Source organism: Silurus meridionalis, chromosome 16, assembly GCF_014805685.1.
Source record: "Silurus meridionalis isolate SWU-2019-XX chromosome 16, ASM1480568v1, whole genome shotgun sequence".
Classification (NCBI taxonomy): domain Eukaryota; kingdom Metazoa; phylum Chordata; class Actinopteri; order Siluriformes; family Siluridae; genus Silurus; species Silurus meridionalis.
The window spans coordinates 9,788,414-9,804,806 of NC_060899.1; the positions used below are offsets into that span (position 1 = coordinate 9,788,414).

At 36.7% G+C, this 16,393-nt stretch overlaps 1 protein-coding gene across 3 annotated transcripts in view; it reads left to right on the plus strand.

Moving 5' to 3' along the window:
• Positions 1 to 7,332: 7,332 nt before the first annotated feature.
• Positions 7,333 to 16,393, plus strand: part of LOC124399200 (protein phosphatase 1 regulatory subunit 12A) — a 111,366-nt gene continuing 102,305 nt past the window's right edge. Inside the window, exons 1-2 of one of the 3 annotated variants that reach the window (XM_046869977.1) lie at positions 7,333 to 7,458; positions 7,599 to 7,699. In XM_046869977.1, coding sequence (XP_046725933.1) covers positions 7,377 to 7,458; positions 7,599 to 7,699 — 183 coding nt within the window. In that variant the 5' untranslated portion in view covers positions 7,333 to 7,376. Of the gene's footprint in view, positions 7,700 to 16,393 lie in introns of all 3 variants that reach the window. The other 2 variants (XM_046869976.1, XM_046869978.1) reach the window with 2 other exon arrangements.

Below are 16,393 nucleotides of genomic sequence, written 5' to 3' on the forward strand. Positions count from 1 at the left end.
AAAAACTCTCTTAGATGTTGCCAGATCACCTAAACAAAGCAGCATGCAGCAGATACATCAACTGCTGTTAAATCGTATAGGCCGTAAGGTAAAGCTGTTTTTCATTTCCTCCCTATCCCATCTATGGGGCACTAAATTATTTTCATTCCAATAAAAAGAGCTTTTGGTTTTGAGCGAGAAAATAAAAGGTCTCCATGTATAATCCTGCAGTTTATTTTTTATTAGTGTTTAAATTTGGCAATAGTTCCTTCATCGCGTAATCATATTTTGATCATGAGTGATTCGGATTCACGTCACGTGTAGGAAGCACAACCAAAAAGGTGGCCACTTTTGGAATGATGAATCCAAGATGTCTGCGCCCTTGTTGTCAACATCGAGTAGCGAAGAAGAGGAAATTGCGGTCAGACCTCATTCTAAACTTCGTAAAAAGGATTATAAACAATGCTATATGCATCTTGCATCGATAAAGAAAGAAGAAACAAAGGATTTTACACACACACGATGAAATATATACATAAATAGCGTCAAACGGTGGCTTGGTTTGCATGGTGAGAATCAGAGAATAGCAGAAACATACAAACATTGTCTGGAAATTAAATTTGAAAATGTTCCCGAAGACGCTGGGTTTAATTCCACTTGCTACAAGCTACTGGCATCGAGTAGTAGTACCTCAACAACTGAATGTCCTAAAAAGAAACTTAGATCCATGATGGGCCTGCCAGTAGCTTGTGCAGGTCCTGTGCTTCCTGCCTTGTGCATAATTTGTAAGAAAAAGGACAAGTACATTACTGTGGCAGACAAACGACAGAAGGACCATCTTTCACAGGCAGAAACGTTGTGTGCAGGTGGGTACACACACACACACACACAAGTTTTAACTTTAAAGTTTTATGCTATATGCTGGATACCATGGCTAAATTTAAATTACAGTTACATCATTTATGTAATGTTTATAAATTATTTATTGTTTTGCATACTGCTACAACCAAAATACTCAAAATTGTTTAACGGTTAACTGTTTTTATATAATGGTTTTTATTTACAATTTAGTTTTGTAATGCATAATATATAATATTTATTTACAGACCAGTTGCTGAAAGCTGCGGAGATGAAGAAAGACACTAGCATTCTTGTGCATATTCAAGACAAAGACTGCGACTCTCTGGAGGTGTGATACCACAAGTCCTGTTACAGACAGTACACCAGGTTCTTGACGAAGTTTACTGCAAAAGTTACTGGGACCTCAGAAGAACAGTGACCTCAGATGGTACTATTCTCTTTGATGGTATGGCGGTCATTCAAACCCTTCGGTCCATACCAAGTACCTTTGGTGAGCTTGCCGACACCATACTGCAGTACATAGTCATGCTTGCTTTGAAGCACAACTGTACATGGATAGACTTTGTGATTGACCAGTATCCGGAAATGAGTGTTAAAAATCTAGAACGTTCACGTAGAGCTGCTGGTGGTACACAACTGGTGAAAATTTATGGATGTGATCAAAAGACACCAACACAATGGAAAAAGTTTCTATCAGATGGAACAAACAAAGAGGCACTGGCAGAATTCCTCTATCTTGCGTGGCGAGATGCTGATCTTACCACTGTGGGCAAGGACTTAAGCTTGTACATCGCACATGGAGACCTGTGTCACTGTGTGACTGTAATGCACCGTATACAAACTCTCAGTGCTGTTGAAGATCTGACATGTGATGATGAGGAATGTGACACCAGGTTGTTTTTACATGCACAACATGCTGCCAATGAACATCAAACTGTAGTCATCAAGAGCCCTGATACTGATGTGGCAGTGATTGCTTTAAGTCTGCAGCCAGATTTACCATGTAGGTTTCACAGGGGTTGGCAACAAAATGAGGATCATTGATTTGGCTAAGGTGTCATCAGCTCTTGGCACCAGTGTGTGTTTTGCACTTATTGGGATCCATACCTTTTCAGGTTGTGAATCTACAAGTGCATTTTATGGCAAAGGCAATAGAAAGGAATTTTCTGTTGCTTGTGAGAAAGAGGAATACCTGAATGCATTTACAAATCTGGGTAAAAGTTTTTACCCAGTCATCTCCCGAAAATGTGAATGATGCAAGATACAAAGCATTCTGCATGGCATCATCGGCTTTGCCAGAACTATCCATGCCCCCGACAAGTGATGTCCTGCACCAACACTGCAAAAGGGCAAACTACCAAGCAGCCATAACGAGACATTCTCTGAAAGGTATAATGTGTGCCCCTTCACCCATTGGCAATGGATGGCACCTCGAGGATGGGGAGTTAACAGTACCTGGAAGACTAGAAATCCTGCACTTGAAAGTGTTTTGCAGGTAGTCCACTGCAGTTGCAAGCAAGGCAAATGTGAGACTGGAAGATGTTCCTGTATGTATTGATTTTTGACGGTGCCAAAATTGTGCCAATGTTTCAAAGGAAACAGAGGAAAGAGATAAATGGGATGATGGCTCTAATGATGATACTTATGAATAAAGATGTGCTGTGCATTATCTTAAGCTTATTTTTAGTTGTAATGAATCTGTTGTGGAATTGTTAATTTTTGGCATTATTCCTAATTAATGGGGTCGCATTTTGAGTGATTTCAGAAAACTCGGGACAAAGTGTGCTGCTTGTTTATGTTTCTGTGATTACACAGTGCCTACTGAAAATATCAAGGTTCTGGCTAGGCCACACCAGAACCTTGATATGCTTCTTACAGAGCCACTCCTTGGTTATCCTGGCTGTGTGCTTCGGGTCACTGTCATGTTGGAAGACCCAGCCTCGACCCATCTTCAATGCTCTAACTGAGGGAAGGAGGTTGTTCCCCAAAATATCGCAATACACGGCCCTGGTCATCCTCTCCTTAATACAGTGCAGTCGCCCTGTCCCATGTGCAGAAAAACACCCCAAAACATGATGCTACCACCCCCATGCTTCACAGTAGGGATGGTGTTCTTGGGATGGTACTCATCATTCTTCTTCCTCCAAACATGTTAAGTGGAATTATGACCCAAAAGTTCTATTTTGGTCTCATCTGACCACATGACTTTCTCCCATGACTCCAAATGGTCATTGGCAAACTTTAGACGTGCCTGGACATGTGCTGGTTTAAGCAGGGGAACCTTCCGTGCCATGCATGATTTCAAACCATGATGTCTTAGTGTATTACCAACAGTAACCTTGGATACGGTGGTCCCAGCTCTTTTCAGGTCATTGACCAGCTCCCCCTGTGTAGTTCTGGGCTGATTTCTCACCTTCCTTAGGATCATTGAGACCCCACGAGGTGAGATCTTGCATGGAGCCCCAGTCAGAGGGAGATTGACAGTCATGTTTAGCTTCTTCCATTTTCTAATGATTGCTCCAACAGTGGACCTTTTTTCACCAAGCTGCTTGGCAATTTCCCCGTAGCCCTTTCCAGCCTTGTGGAGGTGTACAATTTTGTCTCTAGTGTCTTTGGACAGCTCTTTGGTCTTAGCCATGTTAGTAGTTAGATTCTTACTGATTGTATGGGGTGGACAGGTGTCCTTATGCAGCTAACAACCTCAAACAGGTGCATCTAATTTAGGATAATAAATGTAGTGGAGGTGGACATTTTAAAGGCAGACTAACAGGTCTTTGAGGGTCAGAATTCTAGCTGATAGACAGGTGTTCAAATACTTATTTGCAGCTGTATCATACAAATAAATAGTTTAAAAATCATATATTGTGATTTCTGGATTTTTTTTTTTTTAGATTATGTCTCTCACAGTGGACATGCACCTACGATGACAATTTCAGACCCCTCCATGATTTCTAAGTGGGAGAACTTGCAAAATAGCAGGGTGTTAAAATACTTATTTTCCTCACTATATATATATATATATATATATATATATATATATATATATATATATATATATAATATAAAATACACACACACACATACATACATACACTCTTTTTACTCTTTTTACCAGACAACCCATGCAATTCACAGATACAAAGAAATCAAACCATACATGTCGATAAATTAAGTTGTGTAATAATATTAAATGAGACAGCAAAAAAAGTTTAACACAATGTATTTAATACTTTGTACAACTTTAAACAAGTTTTAACATTCTTTTTCTGCAGCAGTGGTGGTGGTTGAGTGCATTACTTGTTGTTTTCTTTGAAACAATTGTACCTGCTAATTCCAGGTCTTTCTGAAGAACTCCACAAGTGGTACTTGACTCTTGGAAAAATCTTCTCAAGTCAAGTCAAGTTTATTAATATAGTGCTTTTCACAGCAGACATTGTCTCAAAGCAGCAGAAATCAGCAGTCAAGGTGAATGGTGTGCATTTATCCCTGATGAGCAAGCCGTGGCATCTGTGGCAAGGAAAAACTCCCTTAGATGTTATGAGGAAGAAACCTTGAGAGGAACCAGACTCAAAAGGGGAACCCATCCTCATTTGGGTGACATCAAGAGTTTGATCATAAACCTTTCAACAATACAGAACACTGGAGAGTGAGAACTAACATGAGCACTGGAGTGTGTGATTATAAGTAATGTTCTTCCTACAGTCTTATACAGTCTTTATGGTTATAAAACTAGGAGCTACTGAGCAACTCATAAAATAGCTCAACATTTGTGATCATCACAGATCCAACGCCAGCTTCTCCATGCCAGAGCCTTTAAACACTCCAGGAGGTCCAATGTCAAAACTCCACACATGTAGTGGGATCCAATTGGCACTGGTACGTCCCTAAATGGTTCGGGATGTTTGCGAGTTTGGCATCTACTTCTTTAAAGGTCCATAATCTTCATGAGGTGGGACCTGACTGGAGCTGGCCAAAACTCAGGATGCCTCGGGATGGGGAGAGAAAGAGAAGCAGCGGAGAGAAATTTGCGTAGCTGCTGTTCATGATATTTACAGCACAAGTTGATAATGTGCATGAGATCAGATGTTCTGGAGCACAAGGTTATATGTGATGTGTGTTATGTGTTGGCTTTGCTAAAAAGATTCGTTTTTAATCTGCACTTAAACTGGGAGCTCCGAACACTTTAAGGAAGACTATTACAAAGTTTAGGAGCTTAATGTGAGAATGATCTACCGCCTTTAGTGGACTTTGCTATTCTAGGAACTACTAGAAGTCCAAAGTTTTGAGATCTCAGGGAGCATGACGGATCGTAGCGTGTTAAAAGACTGAATAGATACATGGGAGATAAACCATTTAGTGTTTTATAAGTAAGAAGTAGTAGTTTGTAGTCGATTCAAAACTTAACAGGTAGCCAGTGTAGGGATGATAGAATTGGAGTTATATGATCATGTTTTCTTGACCTTGTGAGAAATCTGGCTGCCGCATTCTGAAATTACAATGCATTACAATAGTCTATTCTGGAGGTCATAAACGCATGGACGAGCTTCTCTGCATCAGATATAGATAACATGTTTCTTAGCTTAGAAATATTTCTAAGGTGAAAGAAGGCTGTTTTTGTAACTTGGTTGATATGATTTTTGAAAGACAAGTTGCTGTCTAAAATAACTGCCAGGTCTTTTACCATTGAACTAGTAGTTACAGAACATCTGTCTAAATGCAGGTTGAGATGCTGAAGCTTCTGTGTACTGGTTTTCGGTCTGATGAGCAAAATCTCTGTCTTATCAGAATTAAATAGTAGAAAGTTATGAAAGTAGAAAGTAGAAAGTTTCTTTAACACACTCAGTTATCCAAGCTAATTGAGCTGTATCACCTGGTTTTAATCAGGTATATAGCTGGGTATCATTAGCATAACAGTGGAAGCTAATTCCATGTCTTCTAATAATATTTTCTAAGGGAAGCATGTATATTGTGAAAAGCAGGGGTCCTAGAACTGAACCTTGTGGCATGCAATAATTTACTAGCATTAACCTGGATAGCTCTCCATTTAAGTCTACAAAATGGTAACGATCGGACAGGTAGGATTTAAACCAGTGTAATGCCTGTCCCTGAATGCCAATATAATTTTGTAAGTGATGTAGGAGGAGATCATAATCTACAGTGTCGAATGCAGCACTAAGATCTAGCAAAACTAACATCGAGATGAAGCCTTGGTCTGAAGCTTAAAACAGATAATTAGTGATTTTAACTAGAGCAGTTTCTGTGCTATGACGGGACCTAAAACCTGACTGAAACTCTTCAAAGATATTGTTCTCTTGTAAGTAGGAACATAACTGGGCAGCGACAATCTTTTCTAAAATCTTAGACATAAATGGAAGATTTGAAATGGGTCTGTAATTTGATAGTGTGTTTGAATCCAAATTAGGTTTCTTAAAGAGGGGCTTAATAACTGCTAACTTGAGGGATTTAGGTATGTGACCTCCCCCTCTTCTGATATTCTTTTCACTTCTCTGTCAAATCTTGCAGGGAGCACCTGGTCATTCCCGGTTTATCGTAAAATTATGTTCTTTTAACTTCCGGATTATGGCCCCAACAGTGCTCACTGGAACATCCAGAAGTTGTTGGACGAAAACCTTCTGTAACCAATTCAATTAGTATGTTTTACAACAATAAGGGTGCAAAGGTCTTCAGAAAGCTATTTGCTTTTACACATCATGAGATGTTTCTTGTGTGATAACTTAGTAATGGGTCACCTTTATATAGGCCATTAGTTGGGTCAGACCAGCTGATATGAATTTGCACTGACAAAGGGCAGGATTGCTTTCTAATTACTAATTCATTTCAGCTGGTGTCTTGGATTTCCCTGCCTTTTTTCACCTCCCTTTCTTCATGTGTTCAATACGTTTTACCTTTTGGTCTATTATAATAATCTATCTTTATTTTACTCTCCTTCTCTTTCTCCCTATGTGGTGCCAATAATCCTGTCTCTTTTTTTAAGACCTGACTGATTTATCCTTATGCCCTGTCTCTGGATGAATTTTCTTAATTTTGAAACCACTAGCTACAGCTGAACAGCATAAAGATAGGTTACTCTAGAGGGTACTATTTATTATACTATTGACTACACTGTCACAGATTCATATATCTAGCTGTATATATAAAATCTGCTAATTCTCCATGTTATCATAATAGCAAAATTTACAGTATTTCTATGTTTCTATGTTTACTTCTAAGCTTCAAATGTTTGCATAAAAATAAAGCAGACTGGCAGAATTTTAAATGGAGAAAAGAATGGATTGCATAACATGTAAAGAGTTACCAAAATAGGACAGTTTGGGAGTTGTTTATCATTGGACTTGATATTATAGTATGCTGCCAAAGTTAAGTATGGACCCTTCTAATTTGTGGAGCTAACAGTTTCCAGTCCTTTTTTAGAGATGTGTGTATGTATGAGGGAGGAGAGAGAGAGAGAGAGAGAGAGAGAGAGAGAGAGAGAGAGAGGTTACAATAAACAGGAGAAGAAAATTGAATTGAAGATAATGCACAGTGACAAGAAAGTAGCATTAAATGCTGGACAGTTCAGGCACAGGCAAGAAAGTGGCAACAATTCCAGTGTACTAGGTTACTCTCTAGGTTACTCTCTTTTGTTTCTTTTTCTGTTGACTGAACTCTTCCTCATCACCACCACGTTTAGCTGTTATAGCTATTTTAGTCTAGTCTCTGTATGTAATTCACTGATTATCATTGTCACTATTTTTAAGAGATGTCTTCTTACATGCGCAACAAGGACCAGTCTTCTCGCACCAGGAAATTCATTTTGGATTTGCCATCCCTGGCATCCTCCGCCAACAAAAGCATCAGAGTAAGAACAACCTGTCTATATTTACGTATTTTCAGCCTTTACTAGAGATTTTTTACAGATTTATTTAGTAATTTAGTAATAACTTTCAAAAGTTGCAGCTGTGCAATTGAGAGAACTGGTTTGTTTTGTTTTTGCAAAAAAAAAAGGCAAACAAACAAATAAAGTAACAGAAATATGCTAATAAAAGTGAATGGTGACTGCACATTGCAAAGCATTCTATTGTTAACAATTCCTATGAATTCTTATTACAGTGTAGAGCAACTGTGAGGTATCACATTTTTGTTCTTTTCTTATTTTGTGACAGTGCTAATTTGTCCTTGATTTTATGTCCTAACTATCTGATAGTGCTTTGTTGTTTTGCATGGAAATTAATGGAAAATAAGTTTGCCATTATGTAGTTGTCCCAATTAGCATAATAGTGGCACTATTGTGCAGAAGAATACATGATTTTAGGTGTTTGGTCAGAATTGTGCAATCTAGAGAATAATAATTTTCTACAGGCTAGTTCTGAACCAGTAAGCTGTTTACTATCTTAATTTGTAGGTTAATTTGGATTTATTTTCACTTAATGTCTGACCGCAGACAATGAAGATAGTTCAAATAAACCATCACAAATATAGGAAATATAAAACCTAATCATAAAAATATGTGAGAGGTCTCTCTCTCTCTCTCTCTCTCTCTCTTTCTCCCTTTCTCAGACACACACACACAAGGAATGTGTGCATATTGTAAATGAATGACTGAAGGAAGGAACATGGTTTCTAGGCTTTTTTTTTTCATGCTGATATTTCTATAATATCATGCTAATAATTATATAATATTAAATTATTGAATAATATTAAATTATTCAATAAAAAGATCAACGTGGGAAAAATGATCATACTTAAAAAATATCTTTACTCAAGTGTGTTTTTTAGGTTTTGAATAGCATAATTTATACTGACCAGGCATACGTTTTTGACCATCGATCAGGCATAACATTATCACCACCTGCCTAATATTGTGTTGGTTCCCTTTTGCTGCCAAAACAGTCCTGACCTGTCAAACATTAACAGCATTAACTTCTTTAGCAATTTAAGCCACAGTAGCTCATCTGTGAGCTCGGCGCACATGAGCCAGCCTTTGCGTCCCACGTGCATCCATGAGCCTTGACTGCCCATGACCCTGTCACGGGTTCACCACTGTTGCTTCGTTGGACTACTTTAGATTAGATTAGATTAGATTAGATAGATAGATAGATAGATAGATAGATAGATAGATAGATAGATAGATAGATAGATGATAGATAGATAGATAGATAGATATCATGCAAAGCCTGTAAAGAAATGTTTATCTTCCTGTAGCCAGTTATAATATACCTGTACAGGTATTATATAACTGACCTCTACATGCACTGCAAATTTCATGTGAAGTTTTTATAAGCTGATAGTTTGGTCTCTGGGCAAACACATCTTACACTGCGTAATAAACCTGTTGCCTTTGTTCAGTGGTGGACAGTAAGGAAGTAAATGTAATTACAGTAATTACTGTACTTAAGTAGCTTTTTCATGTATCTCTAGTTTGAAGCATTTCCATTTGGGGAGACTTACTTTAATTTTACTAGATTTCAAAGTCAAATATCTTACTTTTTACACAACTAAATTTTGTGAAATCAGTCACTGCTTTATTGTGGCTAAAAACTTAACTGGTCAAGCACACAGCAAGTCACCATTCAGGGTAGAGTGTGCACTCTGTTTTGAACTTGTTTTTATTGCTGCTTGGTTGTATCTATTTTGCACAAACATACAGTTCATCATCAGTTCAACAGCAAGCAGTACATTTAAAGCATAATTAATGATGAAATAAACTCCTGACCTAACTTAACTTGCCACAACACTGTGGCCTTATTTGGGCGATTTTTTTGTAAGTAGTTAAAGAGCAGGTTTTGGGCTCATGATAATTGAAATAGATATCAATCAGTGTTTAACTCATTAATAACATTCTATCAATAGATTGGTATGTTGAAAGCAGCGGAATCTTTTCACATAAACTGAGTTGAATAAGCAAGAGTCTTATGACAAAAAATATAATAGAACTTCATAACCATAATAAATCATAGTACTTTGGACATTCAATGGCAAATAGTTTAGTACTTTTACTTAAGTGAATGTCTACTGCCTTTGTTACACTTCCCTTAAATATGGTCAGGTCTCACTTTATTTCCTTTGAGTATATACTCTGCAGAATGTTCAGGGATTTACATTCAGGTGGGTCTCTGCAACACTTGCTGTCTGACTTGTCCATCTATATCTTTCTTGTGATTTTAACCCCTGTGGACTGTTCAAAATTACTATTATAATTTATTGCTGAAAATACTGAAAAAGCCACAAACTTCCCCTACTGGAAAAATATCAATTTAGTTTTTTCATATCGTTTTGAATAAATCTGTTAATCAACCTCAATTCTGATCAAAGCTAATAAATATGTTTTAAAAATCCAGGATTTAAATGTTTTAATTGCCAGTTTATTAAGTGACATCAAAGATTTGGGGTGGGGAGACAACAAAAAATGGGGAAAAAACAGCCACACACAAAGGTGGGAGAAAAAAAATTAAAGCTGATGCTGCAAAAAACCTAACGATGCATTAAAGTCAGTTTTGTTACTAATCTTCGACACATCCAAGACTGTGATAGAAGGTTAAAAAATCCAGTCTACAATCAATTTTTTATACAAATTACATTTTGTTTGTTTTTTTCACTCATTTCTGTGGTCACTTATGAAAGTGGCAATTTTAAATCTTGGATTAAAAAAGGTTGCTAAACAGATTTAAACTAAAAAGGTTTAAAAAATCATATATATTTTTACAGCAGTTTAATTTAGTAGCTTTTAAAAAACAGAACAATAAGTTAGTATATTGATTTTCCCTGCAGCGAATCGCTGACATAGAGTAATTTTTGAAATCGTGGTTTCAAAATTTGTCAGAGAAAGGTTCCAAGATTAATTTCATTAGCTGAAACACTGTGAAAGTTTTGGCAAAATTAAAACTGAATTCTGGCGGGGGAAAAAGTACATCTGGGGTAATATTTGTTCCTTTAATTTTTAATTTTTTTATTTTTAAATATAGCAAAGTACAATACTTATAACAAAGCATTCTAAGGTGAAAATAAAATAACAGATTACACAAAAAGTATTACATTATTAAATGTAGTTTGTTATCTTCTACCTCTTTTAGCTATGTCATTTTTTGAGTAGTATGTATCAGAGAGAAAATTGTAAAAAAAAAAAATCAATACCACAGGTAATACAGAACAAGAAAAGCAACACCAGTTCCATCATTCTTTGTTCATCACCACACTTTGTACTTCTAGACAGTTGAACTGAGTTTCATAAAGCTTGAAAAAGTCAGAACTGTCTTTGACTCCAACATGAAAGAACAAAACATCTCTCTGAATGTTGTTCTTCTTTTTGGTCAAGATTCAACAGTTTTTCAGAAGAGAAGCTGTGGCTGTAAAGTTGTGATATCAAACAGATGTTTCACATCTTCAAAGAAAAAAAGAGAGAACAATAAAGACTTTCTTCTTTTTTTCTAGTCAAAGGACCAGAGAAAACACCAACAATGAGATCATTGAATACCACATGAGGGTGCACATAGTCGGGAACAGTACATCTTCTGCTATGGCCATTTATGGTCTCAAACTTTCTGTTGTTTAGAATAAGGAGAAGCGTGGTTCACATATCAAGCTTTTCTATTGTGAAGGCATATTGCCTGAATTCTATGGTAAGGATTAACTATTGCGACTTGCACAGCTTCTAAAGCCATCAACTTTTATGCTTCCTACCTCAATTCTGAGATTTTACAAGTTTGCTTACAATAGCAAGAAAGCACCACATATAATGCATACATCTATTCTCATGCAATAGATTTTAAAAAACTTTATATAAATGTTGGCCGTACATTCATCCAACATAGCTTTGGACACAGCTGGGATTTGAAGAGGGAAATATTTACTTTTCCTTTTACTACTCCTTTTCCTCATAGAAGGATGCTGCTGTCTTTTTAATCCACTCTTCGGGTATGAGAGCTACATGAGATAAAAATTCTAATATTCCATGATTTTCCATGATTCAACAGGGCTGTAAACATGTGCACCACTTCCCACACAAAGGTTGTGATCTATGAAAACTTGATGGGAGAACGTTCGCACCTGTAAGTAAACTCTGAGCCATGCGTACGCACATTCTGGAGACAACAGGAGTTGCCGACACAGATGGCGAGGTTGTGAACTGAAGTCAGATTGTAAAAGGTAAATGTGAGAAGAACGATCATAAGTACTGATGCCTCACACACACTTAATTTTAATCCATTTGTCCACTAATCCAATAATAACAATAATCCAATAATATTTTTATTATTATTTTTTTTTTTAACAGCAGGGATCAGCAGATTAGCAGATCTACTCTAAAATAGAACTAATAGAACTAACATTAGTTTGCAATGACAATTTTAACCACAGTCCCCGTTAATTTTCTGGTGCTAACCAACATTGGCAATGTTTCACAGGTTTGCAACACAACAGTACAACAATTATGTAAACTAAAGATATAAGTATTATTATTACTGCTTTTAGGGTTTGTAGCGGATTTAGCTCGCAAGGAAAGGTAAATATTTATAAGTAATTATAAATGTTAAAGTTAAGCTGAATTGACAGTAACGGAATTAACATTACATTTACTTGTCTGTTCGTCCGGCAAGCAGACAGTATAATTTTATATTAATTCTATGCAAGAGCTATCTCCCTGGCCAAGAAAGACATAACCCACTTTTATTGTTTATACTGTAAATTAAATTAAATTAAATTAAATAGAGCATGTAGTTCAGACCAGGTGTTGCAGGAACTTTGCATTTGTGAAATGTACTCAGAGACAATCACTTGTGAAAAATATGGCGTTTAATAAATGAGACAAACAAAAAATAAAGAAAACAAAAATGAAAATAAAATAAACAAAAGTTAAAATTAGGAAAGGAGGAAGAGAAAGGAAAAGAAGCAAGGAGATAAAAGAAGGAAAGGAAATATGGCAATGCTTAAGCTTCAAAATTAAACACACCCTAACTGGGAAATCGTCACAGGAATTTAAATTCACCTTAAGATGCAATAAGACTTAAAATATGCATCTAAATTTGTTGGTAAAGGAAACGGTTACTTGCATTTTCTTGTTGCACAAGAGTCCGGATGCAACAAAGAAATCTTTGAAGAGCCAGTTAGGGTGGGGACAGATGTTCTTCCAGGTTCTCCTGAAGATCAGAGCAGTGGTTGTTCTTGGAAGTGAAGCTTGCCGGAAGATCTTGAAGGAAGAGGGAGTCGTTTCCAAGCTGTTTCGTACGTCTGACCAACGAATGGTGGTGTTTGTGACATTTTAAAGGTCTTGAACTCCACCCATCTTTGGGGGAACGGCCAATACTATGGGTTGAAATTTTGGAGGGAAAAACTTCCCTTTGTTTCATGTGTCTGTGGGCGTGGTTTGGACTATAAAACTTTAAAGTTTTATCTGAGGTGTATTAAGACGGTATGGTGACTTTCGTGATCAAATAAAATGCACCATTGTTTGGGAAATAAGTAACAGATAATTTTTTGGTCATTTGGATACTAAACATGAAAAGGAATGACAGCATAAAGGCATTACATACATTGATTCGTAATCAAAGTGTAACTGATGTTACTCCAGTATTGTGTTCTGATAAAAAGGAAACATGAAAACACTAAACACAATGCACTTTCAATAGGGAAGCGAAGAGCGGATGATTTTGTATCAATTTTGAAATCCGGCCTTAAAAGAAATTATAGCATTAGAACAGGGGTAAATTAACTTACAGAGATCAGTAATTATAGTATAACTGATGTTAATACAATGTCGTATTCTGATCAAATGAAATGCACCCTTGTCAGGAAAGTAAAGAACAGATAATTCTAAGTCAATTGAGCCTTAATAGAAGAGACAACATTAGTAGAGTTACATTAATAGAATTCTTAGATACATACAAATATAGGTTAATGTCGTGGGATGTGGAGCATCTTATTTATTTTGTTTTATTAGAAGAAGGAATGTTCCCTTGTGTGTGTGTGTGTGTGTGTGTGTGTGTGTGTGTGTGTGTGTGTGTGTGTGTGTGTGTGTGTGTGTGAGTGAGGGTCAAACAGAGAATCTGCAAAGGGGGTTATCTGTCTTGTGGTAAAATCCAAACGTTCTGGAGCCGGTTGTGTGTGGGTGTGTGTGTGTGATTAGATGGTCTTTGTGAACGCAACAAGAGTTCAGGCTTTGGTCCTGTTTCGTGTCTTTGGAAGGGGGAGTGTGACACTTTACGGATATACCACCCCTAATAAAAGTTACACCTTTTGATTGAGGTGAAGATGTCATAGGTTAGAAGGAATGCCTGGGACATGAAATCTAAATGACCTGTGCCAGACACTACAGGTTTCTGGACCCCCTGGGATAATTTGTACTCTAGGCCCAAAGGCCCCATTCCCCATTTATTTCTTCTTTTGACTACATGTTGCAACAATATGCCCTGCACTAGTTCACCAATCAAGACGGGTAAGTTCCTAAGTAAGAAGCTAAAATAAATGGAGCCTTATTCTGCTGATTCACATTAGCACCATATGAAGATGGATAATTTTTTGCAGCCTGTTTATTCTGAGTTAACAGCGTGAGCACCATTAAGACTTTAAAAATACTAAATAAAAAGTAAAAGCGTGAAAACAAAAACAGCAGTCACAGCATTGTTTATTATTTCAAAAAGAACCGACCCGATTAATCGGATAAAAATATTCATTTGTAATTAGATGTTTTGTTTATTATATCTATATTTATACCCCAATTCAGGGTATTTATTTATAAAAGTGTACTTAAAAAAAGTTTAACTATATTTAGACATTTCAAAGCTTATAGTGGCTCCTTGTTTGAGGAGCACATGAGGGGCTTCTCCTATGAACAAATTCACTAGTGCTGGGTTGAGTGCATTTGAGTACGCAAGGTAAAGCAATTTGTGTAAATCAACATTTGTATTTTGCAGATGCCAAGTTGACAACCAGTTTAAAAATAAATACATAAATAATAATAAAATATAATACTACATTGTTTTGACAATTTTTGTTTAAAGAACAATATATATTTTGTCCATTTGTGAAGAAATAAGCAAAAAATATATAATCAATTAAATTTTGTATAATTGTTACATGATATATTGGTGCAGTCTATAAGAACATCAAACACATCTATTTCTTCTTCTGAGGTTTCTACATGGTCATCATTAACAAGACTTACATGTACTTACTTGTATAATAATGAAATTATATATGCATAAATTATATATAAAAATGTATAACAAGCATTTGAATGTAGTAAAGCTTTCAAATCACATTTGAAAACAGATAATTTTACTGTTGTAGTAGACAAATGCTATAAAGGGAATGGAACGAAGAAACGCAGCAAGCTAACAGGCTTGATTAAAGAATTTATACATCATATGCCAATAGTATTAGCTTGTCTGCCATCACCTGCAAATGAACTTGAGTAACATCCATTTCTTAATCCATAGGGTTTAATATGATTTTGGCCCACCCTTTGCAGCTATAACAGCTTCAACTTTTCTAAGGCTTTCTACAAGGTTTAGGAGTGTGTTAATGGGAATATTTTACCATTATTCCACAAGTGCATTTGTGAAGTCAGACACTGTTGTTGGATGAGAAGGCCTGGTGGCTGTGTTATCTTGCCCATAACTTGAACATCCCAATTAATTGATAATAATAAGATAAGATATACCTTTATTCGTCCCACAGTGGGAAAATTTCTTTGTTACAGCAGCAAAGAAAAAGAAATGTGCAAATGAGTAAAAAAAAAAAAAGTAGAAAAACAGTACAGTATACTATACAATAGTATATACACAACACAATGTATAAATACAAAATGTAGTGGGACGAACTGTGGGTGTCCCTTTAAATTGTCATGAAAGCATCAGTTGTCCAATCAGATACATGCAAGACTATATAAAAGGGGACTTTTAATGCACCATGTTGTGTGATCACCGCTTGTGTGTCATTGCCCGAGGCCCGCCCCTTCCTGGTTTAGACTCTTCCTGTCTCACAGGTATGTGCTTGCTAGCAAGTGTGTATCAACGTGTGTGTTTGTGGTAACTAGCGTTATTTGAATTATAGTTTCCAACGTGTAATCATTTCATGTGGCTCGGCGACTGCTTTTAAACATGAACCCGCCGTAATCCCGTGCCTTCTTGCCGGTTTGATGTCCATTTGCCTGTGCGGCTGGACTTGTGGTCAAACGACAATATTAAGGTATGTGTAGCTATCTCTGCTGAGGTTTGTGGTGTTTGGTGGGATGAATAAATGTTCTACTTAATCCTTTTTTTAGGTGGAATAGTTTTAAGAGGAGTCATTCAGTGCGGCCTGCGGGGCAACGTACTTTGATGCTGCTGCTTTGTTTTACTCTGCTTTGCTTTATTTAACTTTGTATGCTTTTGTTTTACTTAACTTTGTCTGCTTTGCTAGCTTTTGCTTGCTTTGTTTGCTTTGCTAGCTTTATGCTTGTTTGCTCTGTTTATTCTGTTTCTTGCTTTTGTTTTACTTTACTTTGTTTGTTTAGGAACCGAGGCTTCAGGCAGGCGGCTAGTTGGCCTTGGCGTGCGGTGGTGGGACTCTATCACAGGGT